Source organism: Pholcus phalangioides, unplaced genomic scaffold (genome assembly GCF_987345545.1).
Source record: "Pholcus phalangioides strain wild (caught in Gottingen) unplaced genomic scaffold, Ppha-v1.0 ptg000014l_1, whole genome shotgun sequence".
Classification (NCBI taxonomy): domain Eukaryota; kingdom Metazoa; phylum Arthropoda; class Arachnida; order Araneae; family Pholcidae; genus Pholcus; species Pholcus phalangioides.
Genome location: NW_028301607.1, coordinates 4,103,033 through 4,120,112, shown reverse-complemented (window position 1 = coordinate 4,120,112; position 17,080 = coordinate 4,103,033). Strand labels below are relative to the sequence as shown.

At 38.6% G+C, this 17,080-nt stretch overlaps 1 protein-coding gene across 4 annotated transcripts in view; it reads left to right on the top strand.

The window, feature by feature from the left end:
- Window positions 1–17,080, top strand: part of stan (Protocadherin-like wing polarity protein stan) — a 414,391-nt gene that overhangs the window by 266,225 nt on the left and 131,086 nt on the right. For all 4 annotated transcript variants that reach the window (XM_089241555.1, XM_089241556.1, XM_089241557.1 and 1 more), the window contains exon 5: window positions 6,073–6,198. In XM_089241555.1, the coding sequence (XP_089097681.1) occupies window positions 6,073–6,198 (126 nt within the window). The remainder of the gene's footprint in view (window positions 1–6,072; window positions 6,199–17,080) is intronic.

Here is a 17,080-nt window from a genome sequence, read left to right as displayed (position 1 = left end):
AAAGATCGATGGGAATATCGCTGGAACGTCAATCAATTTACCTCGAGTCACCCGATCGATCGATCGATGGAACGTCGAGCACTTTGGACTGAGAGTATCTCCAGTCGGGAAAACTAATGAGAGCGATTCCTCTGCCAGTCTTCTGTAGATACTTGTAACGGACGATTGGCTCCCTAATTGGGCGATTTCCAGCATCTGCTGATACACATGCTACCACCATGATGAGAAGCGCTCTCTCTCTCTTAACTCTATGGAGGTTGCTCGACACTGAAATGACACGGACGCCGCCACTTCTGTTGCTTTGCAGATGATGGTGGAGATGACTTGTGTCACGTATCTGTGACTCTCTCTCTCTGGAGCGATGACGATGATGAGTATGATGATGATCTTCGCCATCTGTCCGTAATCGCGCGTGATTGGGCTATATGTCGATTGTGTGTGGGCTGGGTTTATTATGAACTATTCCTCGGGGAAACTTTTGGGACTAATGAGGAGCCATCGTCGTCAACGAAATAGATGGTTGTGTCATCTCTAGAGCAGATCCTTCATCTTATATACAGGGTGTCCCATATATTCGTGAATGGTTTAAAAGTTCATGAAAATTCAACTCTCGGTGCAAGGTTTTTTTCTTTATTTCGTTGACACAGTTCGTACTTTATGTGGGCATTTCTGTCACTCACAGGCAAGAAACTGGAATACATGCAGTGACTATATGACCCGTATTTCACGGTACATTCCCGTAGTTTTGGCCGTCCCGACTTTTTTTTTTTACAAAATATCCCGATTTTCAAGGAATTTTATTCTCATTTTCTATTTCTTACTATACTGCAATCAAGGATTGGATACATTATATGACGATAATTATCACTCTTATCATCATAATTAATTATATTCAACTAAATTCATTCATTTCACCGCAACTTTTATTCTTCTGAAACTGTTTTGGCTGTAATTATCAACTTTACTTCCCCTTGACAAAAAGTTTTTCTACAATTATCAACTTCATTTCCTATTTATTCATTTATGTAATTTTGTTGCCCATATCTAGACCATAGACCACTTATCTCTTGGAAATATTTTTGGCTATAATTGGCATCTTTGCCATTTTTTTTGGTGATAATTGGCATTGGGCCGTATGGATGCAGATTTCCCATATTTTCCATGAGGAAAATGTGATCAATCTTTTATTAAGAAATAATACTAACCCCTGAACTTTTTCATACCTAGTCTTTTACTAAATGATACTTTTCTACCCTAACACCTTTCGTGGGGGCGGTTGAAATCCCATTGCGGGCCAGAGGTTGTGCACCCCTGTTATAGCCCCCCCCCCCGGCAAGGTGAAAGGTCTCTGAAAGTTTGTCCCTTTGCAATTTATGTATTGCTTATAAAAGTTCTGCTAAGAAGCCGGAAAAACAGGGACCTCCTTCTTACCTTAAGGAACCGTTGAAAAAATGAAGTTTCTTTGTTTCCTGATGCGGTCCCATGTCGAGTCCACCCAGCACCTCCTAGAGATAGAAGGCCCCCACACGGGTTTCCAAGTTCATCCGTAACGTCATTAAGACTACCTAGCAAGTTTGCCATATCTTGAACCACAGCATCCTATTTCGTTTCTTCTTATTTTGGCGTAGAATTGTCCTAGTTGGCGCATGGTGATCGGATGTGGTGAATAGAAATCGCCAATTCTGATCCCGATCATTTCTTTTCCTCACAACCATGATACTGGCACCCCAGCAAGGAATTTTTTCCCCCCTGAATATTCTGAGGGAAAATGGACTACTTGCTGGCGTCAATAGCGGCGTGCGGAGGCCTTCTATCTCTAGGAGGTGCTGGTCGACATAGGATCACAAGTTAAGGGGAATAGTATATTTGAATGCAGTTTTTCCGAAGAAGTTGTTCTCACGGGATTTGTTTTTTGTTTTTTTTTTGGCTCAAAAAGAAAATTTAGTTGAAATTTTCAGTAAAGGGGGGCGCTGACCGAAAGCAGATCATTGAAAATGCGTAAATCAGCTCACTATACAAAATGCGGGCTGTGGTGTACGATTAACAGCTCATTTCTCTGAATTTTCCTGTTACTGGCGCCTACGTCGTAAGCGATTTAAAGTTTTCATTGTGATTTTGACATTTGTGGATAGAGGCATGGGATAAGTTGTTGCAGTTTTTTGTTACCTCAGCCACGAATCACCGGCTGAAGCTTTACGAACGTTTCGGATACAGAAGCGATTTAAGGAAGTTTCAGGCCCGATCGCTGCCGCCACACTTTCGTGCAGCACACTCTAGCGACAAAAATTTAAACCAGTTTTTTTTTTTTCCTGTGTAAAAGAACAACAGCACCCTCTTCGTGAGAATAACGTCTTTGCAAACCGTACACCAGTTCCTCAATTTTTATGAATTTTTAAACTATTTACGAAAATTTATGAGACAGTTAGTACATCAGTGTTTGGCATTCACTCTGCGTTTAAAGAGAGAGTCTGCTGTCCTTTATTTGCATTTTATTTCTTATTTATCGATCGAAATTTTTATAGTTGTCAAAATGTACAAAATGTAATTTTGATAGAATTTCATTTAATTTTTTTTTTTTTTATAAATTTATGGCAATTTTTTGTGTTTCTTGAAATCCGTAATTTCTTGACAGTAAATTTAATAGATGAAGAAGAGGTAATCTGCATAATATATTTTGAAATATTATAATATAATTTGAAATTTTCATTTTCTTGAAACTTTTATTGGATGTGAATTAACAAGATTCTCATTTAAAAAATTTAGATGGCACTGGGTTTTCAGAGAATTTTTTTTCTGATTTGAATTTCAAAAATAATTTCTTAATATTTGTAGGGATTATTTTTTTTTCGTTTCAATTTCATAGGAATTTTTCACTGAAATTTTTATTTTCATTTTATTCCATAAAACAGTTTAATTGGAGTTAAGAAAATTTTTTAGACGATAATTTCACTGATGATTCACTATTTGAATTTTATACCGATTTCAGTTTTTTCGTGGTTATTTTGAGAAATTTTTGATTCGAATTTCAAAAACTATTTGTGTAGTTTCAAAAAAAGAAAACTATACTTCCACGTGAATTAAAATCTCTATCTGAATTTCAAGAATTTGTTCTTATATGTATATTGGAATTTTATGGAAAAATTTAGTTCGAATTTCCCAATATGCCATTTGAGATTCATGGAACGCTCACTTGGATTCATTCCTTTCTTATTTTGAGAACTTTTTGTATTGAAAGGAAATTTTATTCGAATTTTGTGAAATTCATAAGATGTTTCAATTCGGGTTTAGACAATTTTTTTTTTTGTCGGAATTTCGCGAAATTGTTCTGAATTTATTAAAATCCGTAACTAAATTTATGAAATTTCTTTATTCAAATTTAAGAAAGCTTTGCCTGATTATCTGTATCTGAAATTTCTCTGCTTGAGTTTGAGTAAATTTGCTAAAATCGGGCTGTCTGTCGTGTGTGTCCTGGTGAGTTAGCGATACAATGAGCGGTAACTCATTGCGTTGAGTAACAGAGTGATCGACCTCGTTCATGAGACACTCTTCAACATTGCCTTGAAACACGAATTATTGAATGTTTAAATAATTAACAATAACACACATATATACATGTATACACAAGCGCACACCACATTTTTCAAAATTCTCACACGTATTTTGTATGGAGAATGTTTTGAGGCCTTAGAGATGTTTCAGAAACTCGCGAGTATCACAATTGGAGAACTCCATCTCCAATGTTGGTGACACGACCTTTCTTGCTTTTCGAGATAGTTCCTTGATGTGGGAACACGTGGACGACACCTTCAAAGTCTTTGTGCAGGTCGGTGAGGCGGAAAAATTTTGGTGCTCCAGAGTGAAGCGCTTCTGGAATCGTTGTAATTTGTGCATGTTGCTCTTAGATGCGAAAGCGGATCTGGGTCTTTTTGTTCTTGGTACGGCTCCTGAAGTTGAGTCTTTCATCAATGGGTGACACCGAGGTACTTAGTTTCAGTCGATGGCACGATATCTTGTCGCTCTATGATGATCTTCGTGTTTGATGGGATATCTCGGTTTATGAGCCACAGCATCAGGCATTAGTTCGCATTCAACTTGGCATTGTTGTATGCGTTCCATCTTTCAATCAGGGTAATAAGGCCAGCATTATATTATTATATTTTGGTATTTGAACTTAATAAATTCTAATTTATTTGTATATGAATTAAATATTTTTGAATTTTATTTTATAAAATTTTAATTAATTTTCATTTTTTAAGAATTTTTTTTTACATCTAAACAAAAATTTTTTGAGCTGCATGAGACTTCATTTTGATAAAAATTCATTTTATTCCTACTTGGGAATGTAGGTGTCGCTGTGTTCTCAGAATCATTTTTTTTTTTATTTGAATTTGAAAATTTCTATTTGAATTTGAAAATTTCTATTTGAATTTGAAAATTTCTATTTGAATTTGAAAATTTCTATTTGAATTTGAAAATTTCTATTTGAATTTTATGAGATTCTTTTGTTTCGTTTTTTTTCATTTTGGGAATTTTTTTTACTCGAATTTAAACTTTTTTTTCATGAAAGTTTACATTTTGAATTAAAAAAAAAATTCGTTAGACAGTAATTGTAATAAAGACTCCCATCTGAATTTTTTTTTTTTATCATAAGGCATCTTATTCCAATTTCAGACAGTTTTTTCAATTCAAATTTTGTGAATTTTCCATTGGAATTCCTGAAATTATCAATCTGATTCTGATAAATACTTCCGTATGAATTAAAATTTTGGGTCTAAATCGTAAGGTTTTCGTCTTCTTATTCGAATTTTTCGAATTTCTTTTTTTGTGAATTGCATATTATATTTCATTTTTGTTGCATGAAATATTCATTTGAATTTATTTGAAGAATTCAATTTGAATTTACTAAAATTCAAATTCATTCTCCTCGTCTCAAAAACAGTTCAGTGATTACGATTGTCTGAAAAATTTGAAGAAAATATCTATAAAGAAATAAAGAGGGGAAAAAATTGAATTTTTTTTCCCCTCATTTCTTCCATTGATTGGGAAAGCTAAGAGCACCCATCAATATTCAACACTGGCCAAGACAAATCCATGGGAATTTTATATAAAGCTGATCACAGAGAGACGCTATCAGTCCATTATGATGTCAAATTTGAAATTACTATTATTGGTAATTAATCTAAAGCAGGCTTAATTTTTAAGATAGTACGGGTCACTTCATTGGTTTTAGAGCGTGTCGCGGGCAAGTTTAGTGATCTAAAAATGTGCCGCGGATCATCCAAGTGATCTGAGAATGTGGAACGGGCCTGTTAATTGCTATAAAACTGTGTCTCTCGCGTCTCTCGAGTGATCGTGAAATGTGCTGACGGCTACTCGGCCGCGGATAAGTGGTGTAGAACTGCACCACGGGCTGCTTCAATGTTCTGGAATCATGTTGCGGGTCACTGGAGTGATTCAGGTGGTCTGGAAATATGCTACAGCCCACCCCAGTCATGTCAAACTGCACCACGGGCCACTTAAATGCCCCAAGACTGCGTCGTGAGTCACTCAAGTGATCTCGGCTTGTGCTGCAGGTCATTTAAATCACGTGGAACTGCACCACGTGTCGCTTAGGTGCTCTAAAACTGTCTCGTGGGTCACTGAACTTATCTTGAAATGTGCTGAGGGACATTTAAGTAACGCGGAAATGTGGTGTGGGCAGCTTGAGTGATCTTTAACCGTGCCACGGTTAACTTAAGTGACGTAGAACGGCATCACGGGCGACTTAAATCGTCTGGAACTTAGTCGCGGGTCATTCAAATGAGCTGGAAATGTGTCGCGATCAGTAAAATGATCTAGACATGTGCCGCTTAGTTTGAGGCCTCTATGAGTTGCCGCTATGTTTGAGGTCGCAGGCCACGTCCGATGGCTCCGAGAGCCACAGGCTGAGCATATAATATTCAATCTGAGGGGAGGATTAAATATCCATTTTTGCACGTTCTCGAAATTAGTTTCCAAATAAAATTTGATTATTACATACTATCTTTGTTGAATTTTTCTTTATTACATTGTTGTTCTTTTCTTTGAAAACAGGTATGAAACATAAGTACGAGTGCGATACGGAGGTAAACCTCTGCTATTCGAGTCCTTGTGGTGAGAATGGCACTTGCATCCGTACAGAAGGCTCATATGCCTGTCAGTGCAGGGAAGGCTTCACTGGTGAGTTCCTCTCTGAAATTATTCATGAGTTATTATCACCGAGTACTCTGTGTATGTTGACTAATCCTTCCAGTGTCTCGTAAGGTAGTCGATGATGATGATACATACCAAACGGTGCTCAATGGTTTCATGACTTCAAGCTGATCAGAATATTTTTGTGACGAGAGGAAATGCATTGGAACTTCTTCGAGTTTACGAACAAAAATTTTAACAAATTTTGATACATCATTGCACTAACAATGAAAGGACCCAAAGGTGTCATCCTCAAAAAATTATGAAAAAATTTAAGTATATTCACATCTCGCCCAAATAAAAACAAAAAATTAGCGGTGGAATGCAATTATTGAAGCTACAAAAGATTATTGAAAATGGCAACAGTTGGCTACTCATCCATCTCATCGCGCTTCTTGGCGATATCTATAAAGAAAGTTCTTTCCCTCTTTTTTCCTTCAGCTCCCCCCCCCCACCCAGAAACTTCAATTTCTAGTTTTTTTCTCTGTTTTTCTGCGCTGTATCAACACCATATGTACAAAACTTGCATGTGCGGCCCGCATCCGCATACGGACCCGCATGAACCCTTCAAAGTTGCGGGCGAATTTCGCCTCGTCTGAAAGGCTCTGCATATATACCAGTTGTTAAAACTTCTTCCGGACCGCTCCGTGTGAAAGGGCCCTAAAACAGAAGGCCTCCGCGCGAAGCTCGTGGCTTGACTGAAGAAGTTATTTCACCTATAGCCATATTGGATATACTGCAAGAAAAGGTAAAGGCATCGCATGCGTCGGCCTGCTACGTACAATATGGCTACAGGCGAAGTAACTTCAGTGACGTCACGAGCTTCGCGCAGAGGTCTTCTGCTATAGATTGTATTGGCTGTATCTAATCACGTGATGTTTGAATGGCGTCGTTCCAAGACTTTAGGGTTGCCGGGATTTTTGATCTCTATTTTGTTCAAAATATAGATATTCTCAATTTTTCTTTGAGTCGGCAATTCCGCCGGATATTTTTATATTTTTGTGCATATTTAAATGAGTAGAAATTATTGGAAATTTTTTCGAAACCTTTGTGACGATGGCACCTTTCCTTGTAATATCGTACCACAATCATACAGCGAATGATACATAATGCAAATACCAAAACCATTGAGCACATCCTTCAAATAGAACATGTACAATTTTTAGTATCCGTCCGACTATTGCAGAGGTAGTTTTCAACGTTTTTGTAGTCGCGAGCGCTGCCTGTACCAATCGTCAACAGAAGAGCACCCTTACGGCAAGTTTGACACACCAATGTATGAAATCAGGATAATTTCAATCCATCAATTTACACAAGGTGTTTACTTGGGACGTTGATCAAGTGCTCGCAATCAGACTCTATCAACGAGCACTCTAGGTGCTTCAGGGGGCAACGGGTTGAAGATGCCTGGACTATTGGCTGCAGCTGCAGAAAATTCTCTTTAAACCGACAAACTTATTTCATGTTTATGCTGTGTGCTTTGTGCGTAAACACTCTTGCAGATCTTGGTATTTTCTCTCCCCCGTCCGCAACAAACTCAAGAGGTTTTATTGGATCCTCTCCGAAATACATTTTGTTTTTTTCCCCCCATTTCTCTTCCGGGTATCCTCAATTTTTAGTGCCACGTGGTTACTGTCTTATGCAAGTCTCGAGAAATCTGTTTTAGATAACGCTGTAAGAGGGGGGATTGGAAAAAAAAAATTCTATTCTCTCGCTTCTTGGCTGACGATTGAAGATTTACGATGCCGAAATGTGGATGTCTTCATCTTATTCTCCTGGGGCGTCATTTCCCCATTTTCTTCCCACTGTTTTTAAAGAAAATGCCCCTTTTTTCTTTCCTGCTTTCTTGAAGATTTTAAGATTATTTGTGCTGAGTCGAGACGTTCCACATCTCATTCTTAAAAAACTCTTTGCCCCCCCCCCTTTCAATTTTCGCAGCAGCCATTCCTACAACCGGAAATATTTCCCGAAAAATGCGGGGTTTTTTTTTTCCTATTTAAAAACGTAGGTCATCCTTCATATTCTTATCTATTATAATGGATGACTTTTTTTTTTCAACCCTGTTGGTTGATTGGTTGATTTTGTGGAAATTCAACCAACTGTTACTATCGTGATTGTTGAAACGGAGTGAAAGACATTGATTTATATGTTGGGGGGGGGGGATTAATCGATTTTAACCCCCCCCCCGCCTCCACCCTGATTACTTCGGGTGAATTTGCCGTTTGGGATGTAGTGGTTTCTTGAATCGATGGATTTTGGTTGATTTTTTTTTTTCATCCCTACATTGTTTTCAGATGGAGAGCTTGAACTTGAACTACCAGACAGATACCAGATACCCACGTTAATATTCCTTACGGAACCTCTAACGTAAAGGGTACCTGTTGGAAAAGTAGCAACACCTTCCCCAGCCCATCAAATCCATCCACCCCACCTGATCAAACATGAGAACACTTTTTCAAAGTATATTGGGGAAAAAATTAAAATATATAGTAACCACAAAATAATGTAAAAATTAAAGATTTGTGGAAGCACAATGCACGTCACAGTCCAGGTACATATGTATGAAAAGGGTGGGGGGAAACATGTTATATATGTTATATAACACTGGAAAACACAGAACAATGAAAAATAAACATCTGTGGTAAGCACAATGCAGGTCACAGTCCGAGAGAGAAAAACGGGGAGCAACAGCAATGCAAATATAAAGAACACAAAAATGCAAATATGAAGAACAATTAAAAATGCAAACAAAAATGCAAATATGAAGAACACAAAAATGCAAATATGAAGAACACAGAAATGCAAATATGAAGAAAACAGAAATGCAAATATGAAGAAAACAGAAATGCAAATATGAAGAACACAAAAATTCTAGTATAGTAAACACAAGAAATATTGAAAACTTAAGCATCTGTGGTAAGCACAATGCACGTCACAGTCCGAGAGAAGGAAAAAAATGTGAACACATTTTTACAATTTCAGCGTAGTCATTAGATTTGAGGTGTCGATGCTGATCTGGTCATCGATCTAGTCACCATGGTGTGAAGACAGGGATGTCTTCACCACTACTCTCATCAGATTCAAAGAGATCTTCATTTTTTCTGTGCAGTGACGACAGATTTTCTCCTCTAAAAAGTTGATAAGCTTAACAGATGGGGAGCTGCTGTAGCTGCATAGTATAGTGATTACTATGTCTCATCTCGGAATCGAATCCACCAGACTTGTGGATTCGTAAAAGGGCTCCGCGAGTCAAAAAAGTTCGACAACCGCTGCTCTATTTAATTACATGTTCTCCAAAATAACACTCCAGACAGCAGTGTTCACGAACAGTGCTTTGTCAGACCACGTGTTTGCAAACAATGCTAAGTAAAACAACGTGTTAGCAAAAAAATTCCAAGTACAACAAAGTGTTAGGAAATAGTGCTAAGTACAACAAAGTGTTAGGGAATAGTGCTTAGTACAACAAAGTGTTAGGGAATAGTGCTTAGTACAACAAAATGTTAGCAAAGGCTACTAATTCTGTAATACTGGTAACGAATTTGCAAACAACGCTTAATACTTCAAAGTATATTTTAATCACTGTATTGCGCATAACCACATATTTGCAAACAATGTCCGGTGCAACTACAGTATCGCAAACAATATTCGGTGCAACACCGTGTTCATAAACATTATTTAGTACAACATAATATTCACACACGCATGCTCGAGCGCCCACACACACACACACTATTTGATACAACGACGTGTTCATAAATAATATTCGGTACAACGGCGGCTTGCAAACAATATTTCTGTAAAAAAGATGTGATTCGCAAATAATATCAAGTAAAACGATATGTTTGAGTATAAACAATATCTGTGCACAAACATATTGATATAGTCATTACCAAAGATTTTGGAATCGGAATATCCTGTCTAGACTCAACATGGAAGTACATTCCCGTGAAGCTAATGTACAAAAACTGACAAGAGCCTAAAAGATAGATAGAAGTTGCTGGGGCTGATGATTACTTACATTCCAGGAAGGCTACTTACCACCATTTCCAACCATGAACGGGCTAATAACTTTTTATTAAAAAAAAAAGGAAAAAAAAAAAGTTAATACTCTATCTTTCTCAAGTTGAGAGCTTTTTAACATTCACGGAATGCTTTCCGGTTTTTCCTTCTCTTTTTTTTGTTGTAAATTGCGAAACAGTAACGAGGAGAATCTTCTCCAGTGAAAAGTAGACGGATGATATTTCATCCTTCAAAATCCTCACTTTTACGAGACATAGAAAAGAAAAGGAGCAAAAAGAAAATTTTCAACTTATTTGCGACGTGACTTACGTATTTACTTTCCCTTCCTAATGGGAAATGGACTTGGGGGAAAAAAAAAAAACAGGAAAAAATAGAAAACAAGATATATAATATGTGAAGAGGGGGAAAAATCCCTGGAAAAAAAAAAACGGGACAAAAACGCTAAAGAAATTGGGTACACAGAACGTGAGTAGAAAAGAACTGAAATTAAGATTCTCATTTCGCCTTATTCTTATTTATTTTTTTTATACTCTCTTTCCCGCCATCATTCCTTCCAATGAATTAGGTCCTGGAAAATATTGAGGCGAGGAGAGGGAAAAATATTGAAGGGGAAAAAACACTTTTTTTCCCTTCATTTTTTAGTTTTTTCCCCGAATAAGAGAAGGAAAAAGAAATCACAGCTTGGTAAGAAACAAGGAAAGAGAAGGTGTGTGTGTGTGTATATATATATTGGAATTTTCTTATCTTTTTTGTTTTATTCCATTATTATTTTCTGTGGTCTCTTTATTTTTTCCAACCTTGTTTCTGGATATTGGGATTTTTTCCCTTTTTTTTTTTTGTCCCGGTTTACGCCTTTATTGTATGTTAAACTAACGGGAAAAAACAAATTTTGTTGACTTTTTTTTTTGGGCTTGTAGATGGTATTGTTCGTTGACAGTTTTCAGTCTCTCCCGAGATTGAGATAATTGTTGTACAAACAATAGGCGTAGGAATGTCTTTGTTGTTTAATTTGATTAAGTTTTTTCTGGATTGTGTTTGGACGTAATTGGAAGAGGTACGGCGTTATATGGCGGCTGTTTCACGTAAATATATGAAAGTAAGACTATATTCGTATCGATGTGAAAGAAAGACTGCAAGGAGGTAATTGTTGTGTATTTACGACTTGAATTGTTGTTGACTGTTCAGTTCGAGACCGCAATTGAGGGGGTGATATCGAAAAGGGACGAGAAATTAAGAAACAAATGCCTCTTTATTATTGTTTATTTTTTTTTTTTAACAATACTTTTTTGCAGTAATGTGTTAGGAAATATTTTCACATGCAACAATCGACTTGGAAAGAATACTTTGTTCAGCTACGTGTTTGGAAATAATGCTTCGCACAACCACAACAATGTGTTTACGAACACACTCCGTACAACAACCACAAGTTTGTGAATAATAGAAAACAATACCTCGTCCGACACAAAACAATAGCACAACACATAGTATTTGCAAGCAGCACTTTACACTACAAAGTGTTTTCGAACACAAGTCTGCACACAGCGTAGGCAGCGTTCATACAACCACATATTTGCAAACAATATTGGGTTCAAATGCACTATCGCAAGCGATATTTGGCACAACAATGTGTTCGTAAATCCATATTATTAAGTATGGGGCCACAAAGACACTTCCTTGAGGAACTCCATTAGTGACGCTCGTCCTATCAGAGAATTCCCCTTTCACCATAACCCGTTGTTGCCTATCCCCCAACCACGATTCTATCCAATTCAGCAAATTTCAAATTTCAAAAATTTCATCCCCCAGTCACCGTCGGGGACGGTCGCAAAAATTTTTTTGCTCCCAAATGATAGACTAAAATTATCATTTCAAGGCCCGTACTCAGTCGGAGCCATATCAAACTAAACAAATAATCGTAATTTCCCCCCATTCTTTTTCTAGTTATCTAAGCTTTGCAATGGATCCCTCAAACGACTGTAAATATATCCCCGTGTGTTTCTTTCACGACGTGATAGAGCAACCAAACAACCCCGGTTGGCGTAAACTCACGGCGGAAATTCGCAGCAAGAAATCCACAGCCGAGCATGTTCTGTCCATGCAAAACTTCTTCGAAGGCATTCATGATGACTACACCAGCCTGTTACAAGCTGACAGCATGACGTCTAAATCGTGCAACAAAGGTCTCACCCTCCAGAATGCCTTCCTGGACTTTGGGAAAATCGCAGAAACATCGGAGCCAAAGGAGATCAAACGCCTTCAGCTTCTCTCAGAAGGAGGTATCAAGTACCTGATCAATTTTCCGAGCCCATGTTTCTACGACGAGTACCCTGGACTAGCCGCCAGAAAAAGACTTGAAATCCGGAAAAAGCTGGAAAATCTTGGAATCACCAAAACCGATTTCAGACAACAGGAAAAAAGCCAAATCACCCCTGGCCCCTGCTTCGAAACTACTAACGAAGCCCACAACACAGGAGTTATATCGGAACCACCGCGACAACTCTCCCGGAAAAATCCCGGAAAAGAAAGCGACTCCGGAGAACTTCAAATAATCCCAACGGTTATCTTCGAAAATACGACGAGAGCTTTCCCACAATGCCTTGCGGCGACACCGGCAGTGTCCCGACAGCCGGCCAAAACGGACCAATCAAAAAGCGTCCCTGCAAAAGTCGCCACTCCCACACACGTGAGTGACAGCTCTCAGCCACCGCAAGGAAACAGGCCAAGTTTCGCCGTAAACATCTCGGCAGACGACCGCTGGTTTCAGCTAGCCGACCCCCTTCGGAAACTTTGTGCACACGACTTCAACGTTAAGCTAGAAAACGAACTCTACAAAATTTCGTTCCAAAGCAAAAACGATTTCAACTGTGCTACAAAATTTCTCCGCAGCAACGAAGTCGAAATTCCCCAAATCGCGAACAGTGACCAAGAAAGCCAGAGCTTCGTTCTCAAAGGCCTTGGAATTACGACACCTTCTTCTCTAATCGAAAAAGAACTTAAAAACCTTGGCTTCTCTGCCCTGAGCATCACACAGATGTCATCCAAGAAAAAATCCACTCGACGTAGAAAACTTCCACTTTGGAAAGTCACACTCCCCCGTGACCAGACGTCCCGCAGCATAATCGAAGTTTCTTCTCTAAAATTTATCACCGTCAAATTCACCCCTTTTCGTCGCTCACCAAAACGGCCCACACCAACCAGATGCACTCGCTGCCAGCGGTGGACCCATCGAGCCGAAAACTGTGAATTTGAGGAACGATGCATCAAGTGCACTAAAAAGCATACGGGACAGCCATGCTCGAACATCTTCGGAGTCCACCAGCCGACTTGTGTGAATTGCAAAACTGGAAATCATCCAGCCAGCTACAAGAAATGCAGTGCATACATCGCTGAACTTAAAAAAATGAGAGCTAACCACCCGAAAACTCAAGACAGTGCACCCGTTTCCAGTGTCACTCAACGTAACATCGAAAAAAAACCCCCAGTTTTCGTGCCTCGCAGTGTTCTAAAAATATCATCGGCACCAAGAAAAAAAATCAGTGTCTCCCCCACGCCACCGTTGCAACAATCCACCGTTAAACCGCTCGATCCAAGAAAAAAAGACAAGTCCGCAGAGAAAGTGAACTCAAACCGCAGCGAAAAAATCGACTCTACGGACTTCCGTCCATCGAATGGATCTACCGACTTCCAGAAAAACTTTGAAAAATCCTCGAAAGCCCCAGCCGAAAGAAAAGCCCACGCCGAGAAGCAGCCAGAAGATGCCGAACCCTTGACGGCAACACCGGCCGCCAACCGTGCCGATCTCTCTGACAGTTCTTCCACGTCAGATGACAGCTGCCCAAACTCGACGTATTACATTTTCGAGTACGCAAAATTATGCTTCGAGGACTCTCTACAGTTAAAAACAAAAAAAGAAAGGCAAGCGGTCTACGAGAAATTTCTTGTCGAGGCAGGAAATATAATCAGGCCTAGCTAAAGCCTCATCGAAGCTGCATTATTTAATCGGATTATCTCACTATCTTTTTTTTTTTTTTTTTTTCCTTTTTCCTTTCCCCATCTTTTTTGTTCTGTCCAAAAAACCAAAAAATCGTTCTTCAAAAAAACTTAAAAAAATTTTTTCGTGACTTCAAAAAAAAAAAAAAAAAAAATCGTGTTCGTAAATTTTTCTTCTCTTAATCGTTGTTTCTTTATTTTTTCCCAGCTTTCATGCATAACCGTACTAATACTTTCTCTTTTTTTCATCATTGCCTTCAAACATTTATTTTTGTGCATGAAATATGTATTTTTACAGGTTCCAGCCAATAGGGAACTGAGTTAGCGTCTCAACCAATGAGAAACGCCAAGGACGACATCAAAGCGTCGCCCGACCGGGCTTCTTCACAAGCGAAGCTAATAATAATAATACTAATAACGTAAGGCAGTGGCGGCATTTTTTCAACGTAAAAATTTTTTAATAGTCGACAGACCATTAGTGACCATAAATTTTCGAAAAGAGGAATTTTTTCCCAAACTTTCCCATCTCATACATGCACTTTCACAACTACACATACATTACTCACTTGTCTGTCCCTTCATCGGGGGTCCCCAAGGGGCCCCAGCCCTTATGTTGGCTAATGGCCCGCTTTAAGGGCCAGTCACCATCGTAAAATTCTAAGTCTGGTCTGGTCTGGTCCAATTCAGCAAGTTGCCCCAATCCCAATCTCGTGCAAAAACGCTTAAGGAGTTTACCATGTTGGACCAGATCGAATGCCTTCTGGTAATCAAGGTAAACACTATGTACATTTTTGTCCTTACCCAAAGCGTGATCATAGAAGCAAAGGAGGTTAGTTACACATGACTTGCCCTTCCTGAAGCCATGCAGATTATCCGACTAGCCACTTCAAGTAATTTATATAAACAAGCAATATTAGGTTTATATTACATAAACTGTTATATAAACAAACAACAATAAGTTTGTTATTTAGTAATATTGTTTTTGAACACATTGCTACGTACGATTGTATATTCATAAGCAATATTACTTACAACTACGTACTCACGAACAATATCATGTGCAACTGCATACTCACAAACAACATTACGAACAAATTCGTATTTACAAACACTATTCGTGTGACCATGTGTTCACAAACAATATTGCATGCAATAATGTATTCATAAATAATATTGCGTACAACTATGTTTTCACAAACAATATTACGTACAACAATGTGTTCGCAAACAATATTAAGTACGTGTTCACAAATAATATTACGTACAACAATGTGTTCACAAACAATATTACATACAACAATGTGTTCACAAACAATATTACATACAACAATGTGCAACAATGTGTTCACAAACAATATTACATACAACAATGTGCAACAATGTGTTCACAAACAATATTACATACAACAATGTGTTCACAAGCAATATTACATACAACAATGTGTTCACAAGAAATATTAGGTACCACAAACAATATTGTGCACAATAATGTGGTCAAAAACAATATTACGTTTTACAATGTTTTCTCCAACAATATTTCCTAAAATATGCAAATAATACTACGTACACAATGCTTGCATGAAAAGAAATTCCCCCCCGATTCCTTTTACAGCAAATTATTCCTCTTATTTCTCCATTTATTGCCATTCCGCAAATTATCCCTCCTATTTATTTGTTGCCCGTACGTAAATTATTTCTCCTCTCAATGTATTTTGTGCTGGTTCGAATATTTTATTTCCCCTGTTTACTTCTTGGTGGTCCCTAAACTATTTCACCTATTTTTGGTCGGCCCGCAGTTGCGAAAATTTTGAAGAAAACCGTCGTATACGGCAGTGGAACATTGATGGAATACGAGAAGCCAAAATATTTCCAGATTGTTTTTGAATACATTTCTGTATTTATATACATTCGATTTGTGAGGGATAAAAAACAGCAGCTTTTCAATGCAAATTTCAATGACGAAATATTGCATCGAAGTCGAATAAAAATTCAAACTGTAGCGTCTTCACTGCAGGTTACGCAGTTCCTGCAATGCATGTAATTCTAGTTTAGTGCAAGGTAACTTCTCCAATGGGATTTCTCTTTTATTTCCTATCCGCGTATCGTATTTTATACGAATACGCTCACTCAGAGTTTTCTATCTCGTGACCTTATATTATTGCACTTACGGCTACCATCTCGGTATGTAATGGTATATTCACTTTATTTTCCCGAATGTGTTCCCAGTGTATAAGCCTTGGCGGGAATAAAATGCAGGAGAGAATAAACCCCTCCGAAGAAATCAAAACCCGGGAAAAGCAGTGGAGTGACTTCGCAAGATGGCGCGTCCCCCCCTCCGCCTGTGGATGCAAAAGCTGTTAAGATAACGCCAGCCGCATGGTAAATCAGTGCCCCTGGAATTGAATTTCCCGTAGGGCCTTCGACGAGAGGAAATGAAATTCTTGGCAGGGGCAGAAAACTTCTGATTTTTCTTTTGCTTCCACAAACTATCGGAGGCTTTCTCTCTCTCTCTGTTCTGCCACATACTGTTACTTTGTATGATGCATTTTCTCCCTGAATAGGAGAAAAAGGAAACTTTTGCGAAGTGTGCGTCTGTGTAGGAGAAACTTTGTCCGCATTCATGGAAACAGGATGCGCCGCCTGCCTTTCCCGGATTTCCTGGCAAAAAAAAAAAACAAACTCCGGACCGGGTTCTCCATCTAATCAACGTGGAGGAAGTTTTTCCCGGACCGGAATCGGATATCAGTGAGGAGGATAGGGGGCGGTGTCTCATTAACTCTACCCGTCACACGAGGATGTTGTGTGGACAGGTGATGTGGACGGCTACGTCACTGGCCCTGGATGTCGGACAGCGAGTCGT